The 22,880-nt window shown below is 36.0% G+C and overlaps 2 protein-coding genes across 2 annotated transcripts; one reads left to right on the top strand and one right to left on the bottom strand.

Annotated features, from left to right (window-relative positions):
* The first annotated feature begins 1,481 nt into the window (after positions 1-1,481).
* On the top strand, positions 1,482-2,477 carry LOC123805637 (olfactory receptor 51T1). Its single transcript, XM_045818328.1, has one exon. It carries the CDS (start codon positions 1,500-1,502, stop codon positions 2,475-2,477), a length of 978 nt encoding a protein of 325 aa, XP_045674284.1. The 5' UTR covers positions 1,482-1,499.
* A 7,289-nt stretch (positions 2,478-9,766) lies between these two features.
* LOC123805562 (olfactory receptor 51A7-like) lies at positions 9,767-10,702 on the bottom strand. Its single transcript, XM_045818217.1, has one exon. It carries the CDS (start codon positions 10,700-10,702, stop codon positions 9,767-9,769), a length of 936 nt encoding a protein of 311 aa, XP_045674173.1.
* Positions 10,703-22,880: the final 12,178 nt, after the last annotated feature.

The raw sequence follows: 22,880 nt of genomic DNA, 5'->3' as shown, positions 1-22,880 counted from the left end.
AGTCTGAGTGGTTGATTTAATTCAGCATGTCTAATCCATATCTTATTTGGCACTAGTTTTCCAGATTCTTAGTGTTATTTCTCAACTGTGTTGTAATATAATAATACTAAATATTACAGCAGAAAAAGCAATTAGTCTATTTTCTCCCTTTGGAGTAACAAGTGATTATTTCTATCACCATCACCAGTAGACTGAAGGAAGGAGAGAAAATTAATAACAATTCCTCACATTTGTTCTTCTATAAAAACTGACAAAGTCTGGTACTAGCAAATTCCTTGTATCTACTCAGACACAAAGACAGAAAGCCTAGACTACTGAAAAATAGAATACTTTGGACTGGCTATATCCACACAACTGGGCCAGGTATTTCATTCCTTGTTAGCTCTCTGTTAATAACTAAATGTCTTAAGTAAAAATTTGAAAATCAGCAGTGATGATACCAACACTCAGTGAACAAATCATGAATAGAATTGCAATGGTAATCTTAAATCTAGATTATACATTTTGCCCCCTCTTTAGACACCATTTCTATTGCTTTGCAGCTATCATTCTGTGTATTTTTTTTACAAAGTTATTCATCACATGTTGCTGAGTGCTCCCATGATTTTCATATGGTGTTTTTTTCTAGGCTTACTTCCTGTGCCTAGATTACTATGCCTCGAGTCATGTATTTCAGAGTACTATTTGAAAATTTTCACAGGATTCATATGGCAGTCAACTTACCTTGGGCTGGCTCAGAGTAACATGGTACAATAGATATCCAAGGGAAGGGGTAGAAATAAGTACCCCAAGGTATAAGATGAAATGAAGAACGAAAAGACCCATTGTTTCAGTAGATCTGGACAAGTACAGAGAAAAAAAGAATTAGAGCACCAGGTGACATTGTCTCATACACATGTGGAGTGGAGAAGGGAGGAATTATAGGAAAAGGAGTAAAGAATCCCTGATACAAAAAGATACTTCTAATTGAGTCTAGCAGGAGAGGGTGATGGATGATTCAGGTACAAGGATGCTTCCGACTACAATATCCCAGATCAGCTTCTAGCAAGGACATCATAGAATTTGCTCTCATAGGTGCTTAGTGGCTCTTATGTGCTTCTCCATTATTTCTGGAGCAACATATAATTTGGAGACAGAGGCCCACTGGTTGTAATTGTTGCTGTTTTGTTGGTGTGTGTGCCTTTATGTAATATAAGTCTACAAGCATTTTCTATTTCAGGTCAAGGTTTGTCTGTGCAGTAGAGTGAGGATGAGCTTAGAGAGTTTGATTGTTATAATTGGGAAAGGCTAGAGGAAAAAAAATCAGGCCAGATTCTGACAAGAAAAATTCAAGATCCTATGGAATTATGTGATAAGAACTGTAATTAGATTTGGGGTTTTGAATATAGAGAAACAACTGTGTAATTTGAAGAAGTCTATAAAAGAGTCAGACTTGAAAAAGGGATCAATATGAAACTCTCATTTTTGTCTCTCTTTTCAGGGTGTGTGCTCAACCCACCATGGTAATTTTCAATAACACCACATCCTCCTCCTCCAATTTCCTCCTCACTGCATTCCCTGGGCTGGAACTGGCTCATATCTGGATCTCTATCCCCGTCTGCTGTCTCTACACCATTGCCCTCTTGGGAAACAGCATGATACTGTTTGTCATCATTGCTGAACAGACTCTCCACAAGCCCATGTACTACTTCCTCTCCATGCTGTCAGCTGTTGATCTGTGTTTGACCGTCTCAACCCTCCCCACTGTGCTTGGGGTTCTCTGGTTTCATGCCCGTGAGATAAGCTTTAAAGCTTGCTTCCTTCAAATGACCTTTGTACATGCCTTCTCCTTCCTAGAGTCTTCAGTGCTGGTAGCCATGGCCTTTGATCGCTTCATGGCCATCTGTAACCCACTGAAGTATGCCACTGTCCTCACAGACATGATGATCATGGTGATTGGATTGATTATCTTCCTACGACAGCTAATTTTTGTTTTTTTCATGGCTCTAGCCTTGAAGAATGTTTCTTTCCATGGAGGCCAGGAGCTCTCCCACCCTTTTTGCTACCACCCAGATATGATCAAATATGCATATTCCAACCCTTGGATCAGCAGCTTTTTGGGCATGTTTCTTCAGCTCTACCTGAGTGGCACTGACTTCTTGTTCATTCTTTTCTCCTATGCCCTAATTCTCCGTACTGTCCTGAGCATTGTGGCCCCTAAGAAGCAACAAAAAGCTCTAGGCACTTGTGTCTGTCACCTCTGTGCTGTCACTATTTTCTATGTGCCAATGATCAGCCTGTCCATTACACACCGCCTCCTCAACTCCACCTCTACAGTGGTTTGTAGCATTTTGGCCAATGTTTATTTGCTCTTACCACCAGTACTGAACCCTATAATTTATAGCTTGAAGACTAAGACCATCCGCCAGGCTATGATCCAGCTGCTCCAATCTAAAAGTTCACGGGGCCCCAGTGTAATGAGTCTTAGAGGTGGATAAAATTGAAGGGGAAAATTTGCCAGTACATAAATTACATTTAAGTAGGAAAAGGATTTAGATTCACCTCATCCTCAGGCACTTTGATTACTGAAGCAGTTTCAATTGAATTATAGGAGCAAGAAGAAGAGCATAATTTTCTCTGAAGCTTATCAAAAAGTTTTAAAAAACCCCCACTACAATTCAAAACCAAATTAATTATGCATATACTACTCAAACATTTAAAACAATTACATGGTCTCCGGTGCACATTAAAAACATGATATGATCATTTATTCCAGCTGAACAATTTAATTATCTACTTAAAAATGATAATTCTTAGGCCAAAAATAAATGACAATAATTTTATTTTTGTATTTAGCTGAATAGAATAATTTATTACTGTGGTAAAATTTCCTAGAGGCAATAAAGATTTTTATTTTGGGCTGGCAGATAAAACAGTTGCAGATGTGCGCAAAGGTATGTACACAGAAATTTTTGATTGAAAATGCCATGAAATTCTTACATTCATTTCAGTTCCTAGAGTCACCTCTAGGGAGCCCCATCTCCTTACAAATGTACTCCCTAAACTTCTATTTTTCCATTAATCCTTGTTCTCCTTAGTTAAAGTGAAATTTTCACAGTTCCACTTGCTATTTGTTATATCTGCAATTAGTCCAATCAATATATAAAATCATATATTGCCTTATTATTTTTCCCACTGTCTAGATATTCTAACACAGTTTTGACTCTTATTCTATAGTCCCTCTTCAGAGTCTACACTGCCTCAGGAATATACTGTTTAATCTATTTGCCCTTATTTCTTGGGTTGTTCATTTTCTATTGAGCTGTTAGTGTCCTCAGACTTTTGGTGTTCTTGTCACTGTAGAATTGCATAGTGACTATGTGGCTTTTTAACAGAAAGTCTTTGGATAAACTTTATTTCTTTTTGTAACAAAGTAACTCCTATATAGAGTTGATAGGATGTTGGGAGAATGCTCCTAACTTTTTGTTCACACATGGAGTTATGAAACTCTGATAATTATTCTGATAATTGTTTCACTCTCAATAATTCATGTCTGAGTTCAATGAACCAAGCAGGTATTCTGATCTGAGACACTTGTCTCCACCCCTACATCAACTCCTTACTCCTGGCTGGCAGGGACTACCACTCCCAAAGTCTATTTGGTTCAGCTTTCTGTTTGACTTAAGCAATGAAAATTTTGTGACTCTACCTTGCCCAACATCCAAGCCCCTTTTCTTCCTAGTTATTAATGACAGTATCCACATATTATTTCTGGTTCATGTTGTTTATGTGATTTCCCTTTTATACAGTATATTCAGGTACTTTTGATATTGCCCTGGTAGTGTGTCCCACACAGAAGAATGCATTGCAGAAGCCAGTATTTTAAGTGGAAACTAAGCAACATGGGATCATCCAGAAAATAGTGCAATTGGACAAAAAATTCAGTTTTTCAGAGTTCAAGGTCAGCATTGCAGCCAGAAAGTCTCTTGGCCTCATACACTTTCTGGGAAGGCTTTGTGTCCATTATACCACAATTTAGTATTCCAAGTTTCTATTTTTCATTCTCTAATTGTGACCAAATAAATGTCTATTTGGCTCTCTCCCCTTCAATAGGATAAAATATAACTCCTATGCAAGAGTTCAAGAGTCCCAAGAGGCACCTAGTTTCTAGATATCTTGTTCCAGAGCAAGGATTAAGGATAGAATACTTTTTCTTAGTCACACAGTCCCTTAGTAAGCCCAGAATAAAACAGCCTAAAGATGAGAGAATTCAGAGAGTTTGTAAATGTAGATAAGGATTTTAGACATGTGGTTTAGCTGAGAACTGGGGGCCTGGGAATGGGGCAGAGAGAGCTGTTACAAAATTGAGCATGTTAGAAGTGCTAGATTAGGTGACATGGTGTTTTCTGAGGACTTTAGGGAATGATACAAAATGCTAAATAGTTGTCAATATTCATGATTTGGAGTCCAGGCATTGCTGTGCTTAGAGATGGAAAAAAGCTTGTACAGCAGTTAAGAAAGGCCAGTAGTGATGAAATAGGAAACAGGAAAGAAGAGAGCATTACACAAAAGTGGAGACTATGCCTGAAGTCAGCCTGTGCAGAGTAGAATCCTGCACCACACCCTAATCTAACCAGCCAAACTTTTCTTCATCAGTTCTCACTAATAACAATGGCTCTTTAACTGCTTCTTGGGAAGACCTTTCTAAAACTTTTTGGGCTTTTTTTTTTCCAGATCCCCAGCTATTCACAATTCCAAAATTTTAAAATATCTGGAAAACACTCAAAAATTTTTTCCCTAAGTTTGATACCAAAACATATTGGTAGCAAAAGCTAATATGAACTGATATGAATATGTTTATGGTCATTATAAAGCACTTTTTTGTAAGTTTGGTGCCAAAACTTATTGGCTTCAAAAATTAACATGAACAAAAAAAATTACCATGAACAAAAAAAATTAACATGAACAGATGTGCATATACTTATAGTCATTATCTATTCAGCATTGAGTAAATAGTCTACACATCTCACTTCAGAAATATAGTGTGTTTGAATACAGGATAATGCCTCAAGGGTTGCTGTGTCTTTTTAATGTATGAAAAATTATAATTTCTAAAGGTTTTGGATAAAAAATTGTAGAAATGTGCAATTATTCTTCCAGTTTTACAATGGTCAATATGTAACACAGCATGCAATATGTGCATTAATCTTTTATTTCTGTAAATATACTTTTCACATCTGGCTCAAAATATAACTTACCTGCTCAATACAAAAAACATTTTCTAAGTAATTGTTAATAGAACATGAATTTGTTCTTTGTTGTCACTTCAAAAAATGTTTTTAATATGTTTGGAAATTGTTCTGGTTGTAAATGTTACATATACACATATAATTCTACATGCACATACAGAGTGGGGCAAAGATGGGTTTGCGATTGTTCATGTGGAAAATAATACAGTGATTAATAAATAATAATACAAGAGTAAACTCTGTGTTTTGCATACTCTCAACTATAAGCCTATTTTTGCTCCACCATGTATTGTATATCATTAAAATTTTGAATATATTGAGAAACAGAAAAGTATTATAGAGATAAAAATCAGTCAGAATCCTTAATGAGAGACTATATGATCTATGATGTAATTTTTTAAAATAAGCCAATATATGTACACACACATACATATTTATAAACTAGGATAATACTGCATATTCAAATGCATATCTTATTTATTCACTTGATATTATTCATTGTTTTCTATTATATCATATTTTATATCACAGTTTACTTCCTCCAGGAAGCTTTCCTTTGATTCTCTGCTAAAATAGGCAAGTTGTCATTTTTTTATTTGTACTCTTTTCTACATATGCTTAAACTTACCATACTTTACTAAGTGGATTTATTTGTTTATTTGCTTTCCCCACCACCAGATTGTAAGCTCCTTGACAGTGGGCCTACATTTCATGTTTTATTTAATTCTTAACATCTATTTCAGTGCTTAGTAAATACCACTTAGTGTTGATGCTGTGTTGCGTAGGTGGGTAATATTTAATATCAATATTATTTTTATATAATGGTTTATGTGACCATTTTCTATTATTTAACATTTCTATAGTTGGCAGTAGTTTTATTATAGAAAATAACCCTCTCTATATATTCTTATAAATATCAAACCTGTGATTATGTTCTTAGACTCCAAGAATGTAAATAATTAAACATCGAAGGCAGTAAAATGACAGTTTCTCTAGCTTATTGGATGGGTTTGTAGGCTCTGGAAACATTGCCTGAATTTTGTTCAAGCTCCTAACACTTTATATTTATGTCCTTAGAAATGTTGCTTAACTTTTCAAAACTTTGTCTTCTCAATCCATAAAGCATGGGGAGGTAATAAGATCTAACTTCCTACATCCTTGCAAAAGTTGTTAGAGTTAATACAGGCAAATTTATAGCTCAATGTCTGGTACCTGGTAAGCACTAAATATATCCTATGTTATTATCATCTAAACTGTAACTATTTAAATGTTATTTATGTATCTAATTGCTTTTCAATAAAATACATAACCTTTTTTCTGCTTTTCCATTTTTGTCATTTCCTAAGAAAATTGTTTTCATCTACAGAGTACTTACAGAGTATATATTTACATATGTTTAAGTAAGTTTTAAAATTATTTTCATATTTAATTCTTAATTTGTTTTAGTTTATTTTGTGTGGATAAATGTTCACACACAAATATGGTTTTTTAAATGCGTTGTAATTTTTTTCTACCAATATTATTTGAATAACCAATCTATTTTCAACAATGTTCTGGTATTCTTTAATTACATGTATGAAAAATTATAATTTTCATATCATGTATAGTATATTGCAGTGTGTTTATTTTGGTGTGGATGGATACCGGCCAGCAGTATCCATCTCGGCTGCGGATGTTCGTCAACATGCGAGAAAAACATACACAAAGACAACCAGGTCCTGTGGGGGAATAGGAACAGCAGGGCCACTCCTCACGTGGGGAGTGCCTTCGCCACCCTCTCTCCTGGAGGGCACCGCTTGGCCACCCTCCCTGGTGGGGAGAGAGCCCCGTTCCCCCTCCCCTGTTCCCCCTCTGGAGAGGCTTTTTAATGGTTTCGTTTGAATAAGAATTCAGGTAAAGCTCATTACTCATTGCTAGGAAGTAAGAATCAAAAAATAGATAACAAGGAAGTCTGAGGGCCTATTTTGAGTCAGGGTCAAAGAGCTATAAAACTTTAAAGAACAAACTTACTTCTTCCTTGGACCTTTATCATTCAACTGAGAGCATTCTAAACAAAGCAGGTTTCACAGGATTTTACATATTCTTTCTTAGGCCTGATCACCTGGAGTACCCTCCCTTTTCAGCACAGAGCTGCACCACCCTGTCATTGTTTCAGGCTTAGGTGGAACAAGGGAACTAAGGCAACCAAGAGATTAGGAGATTTTCTCCCAGACGGTGAGGACTCAGGCTATGTCAAAGCTGAGGAGTGAGGGTCCATCACCCCCTTTTGCTGTAGCCCCCAAAGTCCTTCCTTAGGGGTCTCCCACGTTATCGTGCCTGTCTTAGATCGTTCCCCCCTTGGGGAATCTTACCCGTCATTGGCTAACCGACTAAGCTTTGGGGTTCAGTTATGAATGAAGCAGCAGAAGCAGCGCTCCTGCCAGGGAAATAAGCTTTTGTCTCCTTTCTGGCTTATGGTCCAAGGCCACTCCCTCAGCTTTAGCCTTGGTGGGGTTTATAGCTTTTGATACCAGGCAGGGCAGTTCCCAACATTTTGGTTTTTCTTTTTCTTATTGATTTATTGAAGAAACTACTCACAATTTTAATCTTTTTAATAAATGTCACTATTATATGAAACTTTATTATAGTTTCTATTTTTTTGTCCTATATATATTCTCCACTTTACTCTTATAAATCTATTTTTAGAATTGTTTTGGTAAATTCTCAGTGAAATATTACTTGAACCTCGATTGAAAATGTACTAAATCTGTATTATAATTGAGGGAAACAAATACAGTTTACTCTATTCACTCTTCTGATTCAGAAATAACCTTTATTGACATCTTACCACTTGGGCTGTTTCTGACTTTTAAAGATTTCAGTTTCTGAGTTGAGGGCACATACTAAAAGGGGAATAAATATTCTTCCATATTTCTTTCATGACAAGCTTTTTCTTGTGCTTAAACAGGACACAAACTGTTTTTCAGGGCAGGCTTTTTTGACTTAAAATTTACAGTTACTTCTTACTGATTTGGCAACAGGTTTTCTGTCATTTAAGATGTTCTATGAGCTTGTAATTTATCATTATATTCTGCAGCAAAGGATTTTTTTTGTTGCTGTTACAATTTTTTTCTAGACAAGTGGGAAAATGTCATTTATATACACTGTACAAGTACTGGAGATATGCCAACAAATTTGATGTGTACAGTTATTTTGAGAAAACAAAACATGAGTAAGAAAGACATACATGTGAACTGATAATTGTAGCATAATTGGAAACCACCTGGAAGGAGGCATCAAAGGCTGTCCTCCCTTCCTGGATTAGACCACATGTTACAGATAGGCTCAGCTATTGAACAAGAAGAACTCGGTTGAACTCACCTGGGGACACACAATGTATAAGAATATTTATTTATCAGAGAACTTTTTCAAAATGATTCTTTAAAATAGAAATGATGTTAATTATTTGTGAGTTCACCTCAGCAGTGAAACATTGAAATTCATTACCAATGGTTTTCTCCCAATTCATGGTACAAAATTTTAAGGGTTGGTTGACCTATTCTAAATTTTATGTTTTATATCTTTGCCTGCTAAGAAGTACTTACAAGTAACAGATAAACATGAAACAAATGAATTTTACAGAAAATAATTTGAGATAGCCAATCATATTTAGTTTGCTATTTATCTTTTTTAAAAGGAACCATATAATATGAATATAATTCCATATTGCTAACTATATGGTCATTTTTCTGCTAGTTAAAAATGATTTTTAGCTTGTTTAGTGTAATTGAATTATCATAATTAAGAATACCAAATACCCAAACAAACATGAGAGTCATTATTTTAGAACCTATATTTCAAGGTAATCAATAACATCAATGCTTAAAAAGTTTCTTTTCTATTAGCTTTTCTATTTCTCTCCAGTAGCAAAATAGTCCCTCTGTTCTCCTTTTACTAACTATAACTTTTTGGAGGCCTTCGTATAGAGAAAAAATGGCTATATTAAAGAGAGAGTTTATAGTCATAATTCAAGGCTTAGGGAACCGTACATTAAGGAGAACCAATGGTCGTTCCTATGTGACTATTAAGGAAAGTGCAAAGGGATAAAATCTTCAACCAACTCTTCTGACAACAGACTTTGTTCACTTAAATGGGAGATCAGGAATTTGCATTAAATTGACTGAAGACTCCTCAACAAATACAACATGTCTGAAGCTGCTTGAAAGAAAATCAGTAGCTGGATTGAGGTGGCATCCTTTAACTTCCAGCTCCTTTAGCATTCATTCTCTATAAAGGGGCACAATCTTAGCTTCCATGTACATTTATTCCAGTGCTGCTAACAGTGTCACTGAAATTCTGTGTCAGTGGACTGACTCATGATTTTAATAATATTGCCCATGTCGGTCTCAAGCTCACAGACATCAGTACCCTGTCCATATGTTGTGCTGTTTATAAGAATGGTTAAAAAAATGAAGATGAATCATTCATAATACTTAAATAGAAAGGTATTATTTAATTCACTAATTCTGGCTGACTCTGCCTCACTTTTCCCCATACCTTTATTTTAGACCCAATTTTCCCAGAATTTTCTCACGAATTTGCTGTGTCTTTACACAGTATACAATGGGGTTCATCAGAGGTGGCACTATCAAGAAAATGTCAGCAATGAGGATTGTGGCACTTGGGGACTCATGCTTGCCAAAGCGGTGCATAAAGGCCAAAACAGTGATGGGCACGTAGAAGATGAGCACAGCACATATGTGCGAAACACAGGTGTTGAGGGCCTTGAGTCGTTCCTTATGGGATCCAATTCCCATCACAGTCTTCAGGATGAATACATAGGACACAGCAACGAGCACACTGTCTGACATCATACAGAGGGCAACAAAAAAACCGTAGAAAAAGTCAAGTGTGTTGTCAGAGCAAGCCAGGTTCATGACATCCTGATGGAGACAATATGAGTGAGAAAGCAGGCTTTTCTTACAATATGTCAAACTTTTGAGAGCTAAAGGAAATGGAAGCATTAAGAGCATGCTTTTAGTGAAAAACACCAGGCACAGCTTAGCAACTCTGGCATTGGTGAGGATGGAGCTGTATCTCAGAGGGTTGCGTATGGCCAAAAAGCGGTCAAAAGACATTATCAGAAGCACTGAGGACTCCAAATCCATGAATCCATGGATCAAGAATTCTTGAGCAAAGCAGACATTTGGGGAAATTCCAGTAGCATTAAAAACAAAGGTCCTTAGCATAGTGGGAAGGGATGAGAGAGAGAGGCCCAGGTCAGCAGTAGCCAACATGGAAAGGAAATAGTACATGGGTGCATGGAGTGAGGGTTCTGTTCTGATCACAAAGAGGATGATGCAGTTGCCAAGGATGGCCACCAGGCACATGAAGCAGATGGGGATAGAGATCCACACATGAAGGTGCTCCAGTCCTGGGATTCCAACCAGGAAGAAGGTGGTGACCTCAGTGTTAGAGGAATTGAGAGTGGGCATGATAAATCAATTGGAAAATATTTATTCCCAGATCTGAAGTGACACTTTCAATGTGTCTATTACACTTACCTCCCTCCTTTCAGTGCTTTTGTCTGAGACATAAACAAAGAAAATACAATTTGAGAGATTTCTCATATTAAAGAATAAATGAATGAGCTATTTCTTTAAAAAAGACAATTGGTGATAGTCAGATAATGTAAATTGACAAAGAGAACCAGAAATCTAAATACTGTCTTGATCACTCACAGTTCTCCACAATGTCCTCAGAAAAAACTACCCATGTACAGAGTAGTGACCTGCAAATAAATTCCCCCTTTACTCTTAGGCTTGCCCATCCGTATTCTTACTCCAATGAAAAAATTTTATAGTCAAGCTGAGGTACAAGATAATGTTTTTTCCTTGTTCCAGAGTGATCCTAGAAATTTTTTTGAAAGATGAAACTGCAAGAATTAGATTTTTTAAATAGCCAATAATAAGTAGTTTCTCTTTTCTAGAGATTTTTGCTCCAGGCAGTTTTCGGGCCAGGCCTGGAGCTTCTAAAGGTGATTTTACTTACAAGGTGATTTTCTTCATAATTTCTCCACAGGAAGCAATGCAAAGATAGGACAGAAAATAGGTCATGTGAGCTTCACTGTTAATGCTCTCTTCACAGTGAACAGATAGAATGTCCTTAAAAATGACTAATCCGTAGCAGTTTTCTCCATCCTTGAGCCTGGGAGGAGAGAAGGGATTCTTGAATTTTCTCTACAGTCCAACATAGACTATATAATGTGGCTTAGTCAATTGGACTGTTGGTGATGAGAGAGACTGGTATTGTCTGAATCTATTTTTTTATGACACCCTAAAATACATAGATGTTCTATAACTATATATTTTTTCACAGACAACTGAGATACCTATGTACCTTTGAGAGGTTTCTTTTTATGGAATTAAGTTCGTCATGGACAATGAGGTTCCAAGATACAGGCAGCATGTTAGTTTCTACCCTTTTACCTACAGAAAGTGAGGGTTTAATTGAGAGGCTCCACGTTGTCAGTGGACTCTTGGCAAAGTGTTAGGAATCAGAAACACAGCTTTTCAAGTGGCTCATTCTCCAAAGCGAGGCATGACTGAGTTGTCTGTCATTAAGGACCATTCTTCTAGGAACCTGAGCTGCCTTCCCCAAATGATAAAGCAGTTAAGTCATGATCTGGGTTAGGCCACCCCCTCACCTCTAAAATTTCCAGTGTGAAAGTATGCAGAGGTCTTTTAAAACCGTATTACTAGCTCTTTGGCAACTCTAATTAGGTCAACTCAGGAGCAGCTTGTTCCTGATCACTCCAAGCAGAGTTCGTGTAGCTTTACCATAACTTGCATTCTAACTCTAATACAGTACTGAAATTGTCCTGTGATGTGTTATTTACTTATCTGCCTTCCTCAGTAGCCAGTGAGTTCATGAAGATCAGTCTGTGCCTTAATATTAATGATCTTGATATTAGCAACACCAAGCACATTTCCTGACAAATAAAGCATATTCAATCACTATTAATTGAATCTTTTTAAATGAATTGGTTTACATTCTGTGTAGTGGAAGAGGAGGGGGGCTTCCCACACAAAACCAAGCAATTGTCAGAATGCCAGCAGGGTGTCATAAAATTATTCAACTCAATTCTGACCCTATCTCTTCTGAGATACCATCATATCCTGCAGGTTAAGGGCTCAGTCCTACAGGATAAACCCTCTTCTCAACTTCAAATGCCAATCAAATTCCAGGTTATCAACTGTACTTCTGATTAATTGGCTACAGATAAGAGGGTTCCACCACCCTCTTCTTGGACTTCAGATGCCAGTCACAAGTCCGGGTTCTGCTTGTGACCAGATGGCTATAAATCAAAAGTTCCCACCACTCCCACCTTGGGTTTGATTTATTTGCTGGAGCAGTTCATAGTACTAGAGAAACCCATGTACTCACTAGATTATCAGTGTGTTATGAAAGTACATAACTCAGGAACAGTCAGATGTAAGAGATGCACAGGGCAAGGTATATGGCAAGGGCCTGGAACTTTCATGCTTCCCTGAGTGTGCCACCCTGCTTCACATCTCCATGTGTTCACCCACCTGAAAGCTCTCCAAATCCTGTCTTTTGGGGCTTTTATGGATCCTTTTTTACATAGGCATAATTGATTAATCAATGGTCATTGGAAATTGATTCAACCTCTAGCCCTCCCCCAACCTGGGAGGTCAGAGGCTGGGAGAAGACTGAAAGTTACAACTCTCTAATCTACAGGGTTGGTTCTCCTGACAACCAGCCCCCAAAGTAGGTGAGGTCCAAAAGCCACATCATTAAGGTGACAAAAGACATCTTTCTTGCTCCTATCACTTAGGAAATTCCAACAGAGCTCTGTGCTAAGAACAGGAATGAAGATCAAACGCGTATTTCTTATTATAAATCACAATAGCACAAGAACAAATTCATTTAACTCATAAAACATTAATCTCCCTAATTATCCCCCTACTAAGTCAATCTTTTTTTCAGCATGGATTTTTAACCTTCTGGCTTTGGAAGGATCAGAAGTGCTGCTTGTATACACAAGAAGGATCAGAAGTGCTGCTTTAGATACACAGATGGAAAATAAGCATGTAAGAAGATACTGAATCCTATTAGTCATTAATGAAATGCAACTTAAAACCACAATGAGATGCTACTCCACACACATTAGAATGGATAACATTTAAAAGACTTACTCTACAAGATGTTGGCAAGGAACCAGAGCAACCAGAACTCATATACACTGTGAGGAATGTAAAATGATACAATAGTCATTTTGGAAAACTATTTAGCATTTTTTAAAAAAGATAGACACACTTGTCTACCATACAATTCAGACATTCCTCTTCTAGGCACATAAGAAAATAAAAGTCTATACTCACACAGACTTGTAAACAAATATTTACAGCAGTTTTATTTTTAATAGCTAGAAATTATAAATAACCCAATGTTTATTAACAAGGAAATGGGTAAACAAATCACATCCGTAAAATGAAATACCACTGAGGAACAAAATGTAATAAAAAATTGATACAATAACCTGGCTGAATTTCAAAATAATTATGCTGCATGAAAGCTGCCAGATGTAACAGCAGACACCTGCCGGACCGCATGCATCCTAATCCCTTGTACAAGCAAGCCAATGTGTAGTGATGGGAAGCAGATCAGTGGTTTGAGGGGAAGGGATGGGGAGAGAGGGATTACACATGGGCATGAGAAAGCTTTTGTGAGTGATGTATATGTTCACTGTCTTGATTGTGTTGATGATTTCTTGGATGTTTACATATGTCAAAATAAATTGTATACTTTAAGCCTATGGGGAAAAAAAAGGAAGTGCTGCTTGTTTCTTGTCTCTTCCTGATTCCTGGGACCATTTTTCAACTTCATTCTATATGCCATCATTGAAGTTATTTTTAATGCCGCCTCTCCTTTCCTCCCTGTTTGCAAAACTTGTCTAAGTAATATATGGATTAGATAAACTTTTATTTAAAGGTTCAATTATCAAAATAAAAGCAGCAAAATCATAAATGGAAAAGTTTTTATTATGCAACTTATCTCTCATTTCTGTGGTATTTTCCTCCATACTTACAATAAAATCCATAGTTTTTAATGTATCTGATAAGCACTAATAAGATAAGGCCTCTAGAAACCTCTCTAGTGTGCTATGACCACATTTCTTTGTGCTGCTCCTCAAACATTGCAACAGTCTTCCTGTCTCAGAACTGCTATAAATGCTGTTTCCTTGGCTCTAATTGCTCTTTCTCAAAAGTCACATCCTCAAGAGAAGACTTCTCTGACCAGTATAGTCATACTCTATTCCATTGTTCTTATTTCTCTTAAATAGTTCTCATATAATTTTTACTTTAAGAAGGCAAATTTAATTGCCTTTGTTCACCTCTGCCATGAGGGCTTATAAGAACTTAATTATCATATTTCATGGCCCAAAATTTGGATTTTTGTAGCTTGGGCTCTTAAGCTGCTTGCAAGGCATGATTTTGTCCTTTTGGGCTCCAGAACCAGCAGCCCCCTGCCCCACCCCATCCTGATTGCACTCTTTGATAAGTTGTACTCCTTGCATTGCTGTAAATAATACTCCCCATACTATAACTGTGTGATCAAAGACAGACTTTTTGTTCTACAGCTCTGAGCTGAAACTAGGACTTGATAAATGTTTAATCATATATTATCCATTGCTCTCCCCTTACAATATCACTTGCTCAATCACTGAGTCAGACAACCATTGAAAGTTCAGTTGCCTTCACCAATCAGAAACCAATTAATGTAAGTTTACGGTCCTGTTTCCCCTACAACCCATCCCTTTGATAAGCACCTCTTTGTAACTTTTGCTTTAATAAGCTTTGCCCAAAATTCCTTAGTCTGTAATGTATTCTCAGTTCATATAGAGGGCTATATTTCTGGGTTTCCAAATTATTACCTGAATAAACACTCCTTAAAACTTCAGATTTTTGTTTACAGGCATATAGTAAATTCTCAATAATATTTGTTAAATAAATAAATGAACAAATCATGTTTATTAAGACACTATCATATATTAATTGAAGTGACAATATATTTTCTGTATTTTAAAAATACAATATAGAAAAACAGCGTTAATATTAGTTTAAAAGAGTATTTTTTATAAAATATTAAAATAATTAAATTTAAGTGCAATGAATAGAATATGTGAAATTAAAAATATACTTATGAGGGTAGCTATTAGCCTTTGTATATGTCATTATGTAATTATTAAATACATAAATAAATAAATCTCTTCATAAATAGATACATAAGAAACTTTATTTTGTTCCCAGATGCTAAATTTGGGGAAGAAAGAAAAATTAGGGTGGATTGAAAGAGAAAATAGGGTAATAAGATGGGTGAATATTAACTTTTATTGCATTGTGCTGGATATTTTATATTTGTTATTTTATTTAGCCCTCACATGATATTATTATTCCTGCTTTTCAAATTTTAAAACTGAAGCAAATTTTAAAACTGAATCTCTCTAAAAGATTAATTTCTTGAAAAAATATTGTTATAAACATATATGTTTTGAACTGTTATTTGATTTTAAGCTTTCAGTTATACCATGTTTCTATCTTGTTTTGATTAATATGTTTAAAAACTGAATAAAGCACAAGGAAATTGCATTATAAGGGAGGATATGTAAAAATTAGTGATGTAATAGGTAATATAAATCTCAAAGTAGGTTGAAGTCTTAAATTTATTACATGCCAGTCCCAGTGCCTTATAGCACTACCTCTAAAACTATTTTAATTAATACAAGTCATTTCAATTTTATTTCTGAAAAAGATTGCATCAGAGGGGAGCTAAATGGCCCATAGAAATTGTTGGGGGCAAAATTCAGCAAGTAGCGCCAGCTGTGAAACTATAAAAAAGCAAGGGCACAAACATAGTCAATACCTGCTCAGCCAGATCCAGAGGTGAGGAAGATAAGAGATGGCTCTTAATAAGGTGAGATGGGAGTGAAGCAGGGAAAGATAGTTTAAAAAGAGGGGAAAATGAGAACACTGGGGATAATTACTATATGCAGACATTGCGTTAGGCTAATTTCATATGTAGGTAGTTCTATTTTCAAAATGTTTGCTCTACTTTTTATGTGAACTTGAAAACAGGTATTTATATGTGAAACCTCACAGCCTTACTGCTGAACAGGAAGTAGTAAAATATCAGAATTATGTTAAGGATAAGAGATATAGCTGGCAAATCCCTGATCAATTTGAAACATAATAAACATCTTACTAACAACAGTTATTGTCAAAAGAGTCTAATACATTTACTTTTTAAGAACGGTGTCTTATGTAGAAAAGTTACTCAAATATTTCTCAAGTAAATTGTTATGAGAGAAAGCCCCAAATCTTATTGCTAATAAGAATTAAAATTCAGGGATACTTTCTCAGATGAGTGATATCTTAAACTCTTTCTATATGTCATTTTATTTAATTCTTAGAACAACCTCACAGGGCAAGTACTATTATTACCTCTACTCTATAAATTGGGAAAGAAAGAAACAAGTAGTAAGAGAGAGAACTGGAAGTCAAACCTAGCTGTGTCTTATTCTCCTTCTGAATGCCAAGCACTACCCTCTACTGCTTGTATATTACTTCCTCTCCAATTGCATATGACTCATTTGACATAACTAAGTTGTTCCCTGGTTTCTATTACAAACTTCTTCTAATAACCTGAGATCATAATGTCATATCACTTATCTTTACTCCCCAGACTAAAGCCCCCTCTTCTTATTTTAGTGTAGTGGCCAAGATGGTTATCCACAGCTTGACTTCTAAACCTGGGAAATCTGCCTTCCAATTCTTTGCTTAGCCAGATAAAATTTAGCCTTTTGCCAGACTAGTTTTTCTGTTTCTCAGTCTTTATGTCATATAGAGCTCTGTCTCTAGCTAGCATTTTGTCTAACTGTGCATGAATAAGTGGATGATTGTTTTAGAGATGAACCATAGATAGGTGGGTGAAGTGAATAGTGAAAATGGGTGGCTATAAGGAGATTTAGTGCATTTTTAACTTTCATAGCTTCTTCCCCCAATTTAAGTTAAATTTTCCTCTTGTCAGGCAAACATAGCTCCAAGAAAAAGCTCCTTCCATTCCCCCATGACAATTAATTTTTTTAATTAAGTCCCTTCTATGTAAAAATTATGGAGATTTCAGACAGTTAGGCTTATTCATAGCTTTCTTTAAGTTGCTGTTCTTAGAACACTCTGTTTCAGACACCAGGAGACTAAGACCTATTATAAGACAACATTATGTTAGGACCCTGCTAAACTTACCATATCACCACAGAGGGAAACAGAAAGGACTTTAGGCTAGAGGCTTCTCAGCTTCAGTGCCCAAGACCTTTATTTATAGATCCCAGGTTCCCTGAGCTGCCTTCTGAGTTTTGTACTCATGGGACACCAATTCCTCCAGCTTTACTATCCTCTCCAAACAAATGATTTCCCTGAGAAATTTCCCAGAAATACCCAGAAAAGGACTGGGTTCAAAGTCATAGTTTTAATTTAGACTAAGGTGTTCAACAGATTTTGGAGCCCTGAACAAATTAAGAAGAGCCTGCTCTACCCCAGATATTAAGGAAAACAGTTGGGCCTACAAAGAAACTATTTAATTTCAAATAACTTGACATATTAGTTTAGGTTCACCATATCTTTGTTTCTTTTTTTTTCTCTTATAATCATTGTAGGTGTTTTTTTCTGTTATTATTGAAATATAATTTACATATACTATGATGCAGAAACCTGAAGGGATCAGCTCAAATGGTTTTACCTACATATTGGTTTTACATACCTACATAATGGTTTTACCAATGTATATTCATCATATACATTGGTATGTATTACATGTCCTCTTATACTTTTAACCTATCTTTGTCATTATAGTTCACCTGCAACTTTTGTTTTGTAATTGAAGTCTTCAGACAATCACAGTTACTATAATTATTAACACCTTTGTTTTATGTCCACCATTGTTTTGTTTCTTCATTGTCCTGTTTTCTCTGCTCCATTAATATTTGTTAGCCATTTTGTGAATTGATGAGTGACTATCATTGAATAAAAGTACTGCTCATTTTCTAACCTCAAAATTTTGAACATCTCTGTGGACAGAGGCCTGACATTACACTGTCAATCATGTCAGATTAGTGCGCATGATCATTGCCTTAGGCAGCTCCTTTCTTGCTGCTACAATCATGCCAAACCTAAAGCAAAGGTTACTGTCTGCCAAATTTTGCTGTCTGCTTTGCTAAAGACCAGGAAATACCTCCCCTACTACTCCTCTCAACCCAAATGTATTCTTACATCTGTGTTCACGATCTCACCTTATTTTCCATATCCAAATTGACACAATTTCTCTAGAAGTTTTTCTCAACCATTTCTCATTTTCCCTGTTATTCTCATCCCATCTACAAGAATCCTCATCTCCAATCATCATCCTCCCATGCAAGAACTTTTTGTTGCCTTCTAATTGGACCCTTTGCATCAATCTCACCCTCCAATTTGTTCTCCACTTTGCAGTCAGTTATATTTAGTAAAACTAACACAGGTTATATTATTTACTGACTTAAAGCGCTCTCATTCTCTCCTACTACAATTGGGGTAAAAAACAAAGACCATGCATGGAACCCCTCACCAAAATACTCATGATCTGGCAACTGCTGCCTTATTTCATGCCAATGGTCTGAAAACACCTTGACATCTTTCATTGTAGGTAGATATTGGAAAACTTCAGGCTGTAACAGACAATAGCCAGAGAACAAAGACTCTTACAAGAAGGAAGGAGCCATAGAATTCATAGATTAAAAAATCTAAAATTTGAAAAACTGAATAAATCTGAGAGGTTAAGAGTGAAAAAAAAAAGAATGGAGCTCAGAAATTTTCCATATGTTCATATATTTGACTCAATCTCAATCTATTAGAGAAGTTATTATAAGCTCTGAAAAAGTCTGAGACAAAAATCTAATATATAAAAGAAAGGGAGAAATTGGATGAAAGGAGAACTTTTTCTGGTCAGACATACACCTTATTTCTAGGACTTCCCAAGGTTAGGGGCCTGCAGGTTTAGTCCTAGGTCTGGTAACTGGAAGAACTGAAATCATGAACAATGAGGTAAGAGAGATGTTGAGATTTCACCCTGGTTTATTTTTTTGTGGTAAGACTGGTAGGAGGAAGTAAAATATTGGATGGATAAACTTACTGCTCTTGAAAGAAAAGACCATGGAACTGAGACACATATTCACCACATACACTTAATTATCAATGTATTATTTGTTCCATACTTTACCAAATATGCTATGTATAGTATCTCATTTATACTTACAAAAATGATCTGAAGTAGATAATACTCTCATCTAAAATTTACAGCTCAGAAAAATGGAACAATTGTTAAAATTACAGACTTGAGGCTGGACTCAGGTCCTTTTGGGGTCACAGCCTTTATTCTCAAGTCTTATGCCACATTGCCTTTTGTGATATAAAGGGGAAAAAACAATGGTAGAAACTGATTCTTTTTGTGATACTGATAGGCTAGAGTGCAAACTAGGTCCACAGGACAAAGCTTGCTGCTATTTATTTGACCCTTGTAACTGTGGAGTGTTTAAATAATTATTTTTCCCATAAGAATCTGAAATTTTATTTTATTTTTAAAAACCAGCACATCTACTGTAATAACTATTCTTGGGGTCAAGTGACTGACTACTAGTTTTAATGCAGGGGAATTTAAGAGTTAAACATTTTAGCTATAGGCATAGTTGATGGGCTTATGTGATTAATGCATGTGGGAAGGTGTTATTCCCGGAACTGGAATTCATGACCATGTGGCTCCAGGAAGTTGACAAGCAATTCAACCTTTGTGCCCCAAGGATTCCTCAGCTGTGGAGATGGTATCTGAGCCATTTTGTTCTAGAGAGGGAACTCCTGAGATGCAAATAAAGAAGTGTTGATCAAAAAACTATGGTACATTTACACAACGGAATTCTCCACAGCAGAGAGAAAGAAGAAGCTCCTATCCTTTGAGACAGCATGGATGGAACTGGAGAGCATTATGCTAAGTGAAATAAGCCAGGTGGTGAGGGATAAATACCATATGATCTCACCTTTAACTGGAACATAATCAACAAAAGAAAAAAAACCCAAAATATGACCAGAGACATTGAAATTAGGAACAATCTGACAGTGGCCAGAGGGGAGAGGGGAGAAGACAATGGGGAGAAGGGTTTTCAGGAACTACTATAAGGGACACATGGACAAAACCAAGGGGGAGGGTGGAAGCAGGGGAGGGAGGTGGGTTTGGGTGGAGTGGGGGGAAATGGTGGGGAGAAAATGCAGACAACTGTAATTGAGTAACAATAAAGTAATTAAAAAAAGAAGTGTTGATCAACAGATAAAAGAAATTCTAGGAAAATCACCTGCCAGACCACAACTATTATCCAATTAACCTTTTTTCCCAAACCCCTCATCTACCCTTCTCATAAAAATGTAGGTTTCAGATGAGACATTAAGATGGTTTTTATAGGGTACATAACTTGTCTTCTCAGATTGCAGGCATTCTAACAAAGCACTCATAAAGATTCAATTCAATCTTTGAAAAATATTTAAAAAAAGAAAAACATCAGTACATTTAGTAATAACAATCCCACATTCTAGAGCTGAGTAGCTGTGTCCCTTTTGTTAGAGTTCGCCACAGATCACAGCCCAGCTCTTATTTGTCTTCTACCATTTGACTTCACTCATTTACCTGACTGCACAGCCTGTGAGGGATTCATGTTTGTCACTCTACTTTTAGGCTTTCTGTGAGAGAGTGAAAGTCTCCCTTACTTTCGATTTAATAGCACAGGTCATGAATTCATTCCTATACCTTGGCCTTCTCTTGCAAGCTGTAGGTTCATAGATACAATGCCTTATTGACTCCACTTTTTAGTAAGAATAGTAATAATCATATCTCGTAATTATTGTCCATTTATTAAGTACCACATATTGCACCAAAGGCTTTATACAATATGTAGTGCATTATCACATTTATTCCTATATTAAAATTAAGAAAGTGTTATTACTTATACCCATTTGACAGATGAAGAAGTAGAAGTTCACAGAGGTAAAAAGTGTTTCCTGGGACACACAGGTAGTAAGTGATGGGATCTGGATCCTGGGAGATGCCGTTAGTTGACCCTATTGCAGAGCCTGAGTTCCTAACCACTCTGTGCTCTCCGTGATACACAACTGTCTGCCTCTCAATATCTTCAAAATGCAATTAATTCCTTCCTTTAAACCTGTTCCTTATAAAGTATTCTTTAACCTACTAAACAGTACTCTCATACACTTAATTCCTCAAGACTGAAATCAGGGAGTAATCTTTGTTCATTCTTTCCTCTTATTCAGTCTGTATATCCTATAAATAGGTAAGTCATGAAAAAAACTGTTTCAACCAAATATCTACTGATACTATTCACTTTTTTTCCCACTTATTCTATCATGGTACTTGTTATAATGATTTCTTACCTGGATGGCTATAACATTTTCCTATTGTCTCTTCCTTATTAATTCTTTTCATCTCTTCTCTAATCAATTCTCTATATTATAGACAGAGTGAATATCTTAAAATGTAAACGTGACTATTTTACTTTCCTACCTAAATACTTCATTGGCTTCCCATTACCATGAAGGTATAGTTTCTCTTCTTTAGTGTGGCTCATACATCTTATTAGCTTTTTGCCTCACTCATGGTCTCATCTTCTGTCACACTTTTTATTCTTTCCACTACTATATCTAGAGTTTATCTCAATTCTATAAATTTGTAAATTCTTTATCCTTCTATTCATTCCATCCATTCTTCCATTTCTCCTTTGGAGTAAAAAGGGAGGAAAATATAATGATGCAAGAGCATCTGGTAAATAAGAGAAGGGCAAAACCTATAGGGCTCTATAAAACATCTTTAATTTTTTAAAATAACAACAGTAGGCTATTGAAGTTATAAGTAGAATGACAAAGCAGATTTGTATTTTCTAATGTATTGGGAAACACTGGCAGAGTAGCTTAGTTGGTTAGAGTGTCATCCTGATATGCCAAGTTTGTGGGTTTGATTCACATTCAGGGCACATAGAAGAATCAACCAATAAATGCATAATTAAGTGGAGCAACAAATCTCTTTCTCTATGTCTCAAATTAAAAAAAGAAACTATTAATAATGAGGTGGGAAGAATAAGAGATAACTAAAAGAAACAGGAAGAAAGCTATTGCATTGAGCTTGGTGAACATGGAAGAGAATGGAGAAAGTCAGAGATCAACAACTAGATATATAATAGTGCCATGCACTTGAGTTAGAACACAATAATTCAGATTTAATTCTATTGGGTTGGAAGGTCTAATACTTTGTTTGAGAGTCTCTGAATTTGTTTTTCTCTCTGTCTAGAAGTGCCTGTAAGCAAAGCCATGCTACTTACATAGGAGAAAATGAACAGGACCTATTCCTTGTATAGAGCAATACCTGGAGCAGAAAGTATCCATTCTGCACATGCTATAAGAAGAAATAAATAAATGAAATAATGCATGTGGTTATTGTTGGTGTCTGGAAAAGTATCCATGGGTCTTCTTAAACTTGGGGTTGTTTCAGGGATTCCTCTTTTATTAA

This window comes from Phyllostomus hastatus, unplaced genomic scaffold, assembly GCF_019186645.2.
Source record: "Phyllostomus hastatus isolate PE091 unplaced genomic scaffold, TTU_PhHast_1.1 phas_scaffold_317, whole genome shotgun sequence".
Lineage (NCBI taxonomy): Eukaryota > Metazoa > Chordata > Mammalia > Chiroptera > Phyllostomidae > Phyllostomus > Phyllostomus hastatus.
The sequence above is the reverse complement of the archived record's forward strand: the minus strand, read 5'-3'. Positions and strand labels throughout refer to the sequence as shown.

What these genes read in the sequence shown, in the direction of transcription:
- LOC123805562 (XM_045818217.1), bottom strand. Translation starts at nt 10,702, where the DNA reads ATGCCCACTCTCAATTCCTCTAACACTGAGGTCACCACCTTCTTCCTG.
- LOC123805637 (XM_045818328.1), top strand. Translation starts at nt 1,500, where the DNA reads ATGGTAATTTTCAATAACACCACATCCTCCTCCTCCAATTTCCTCCTC.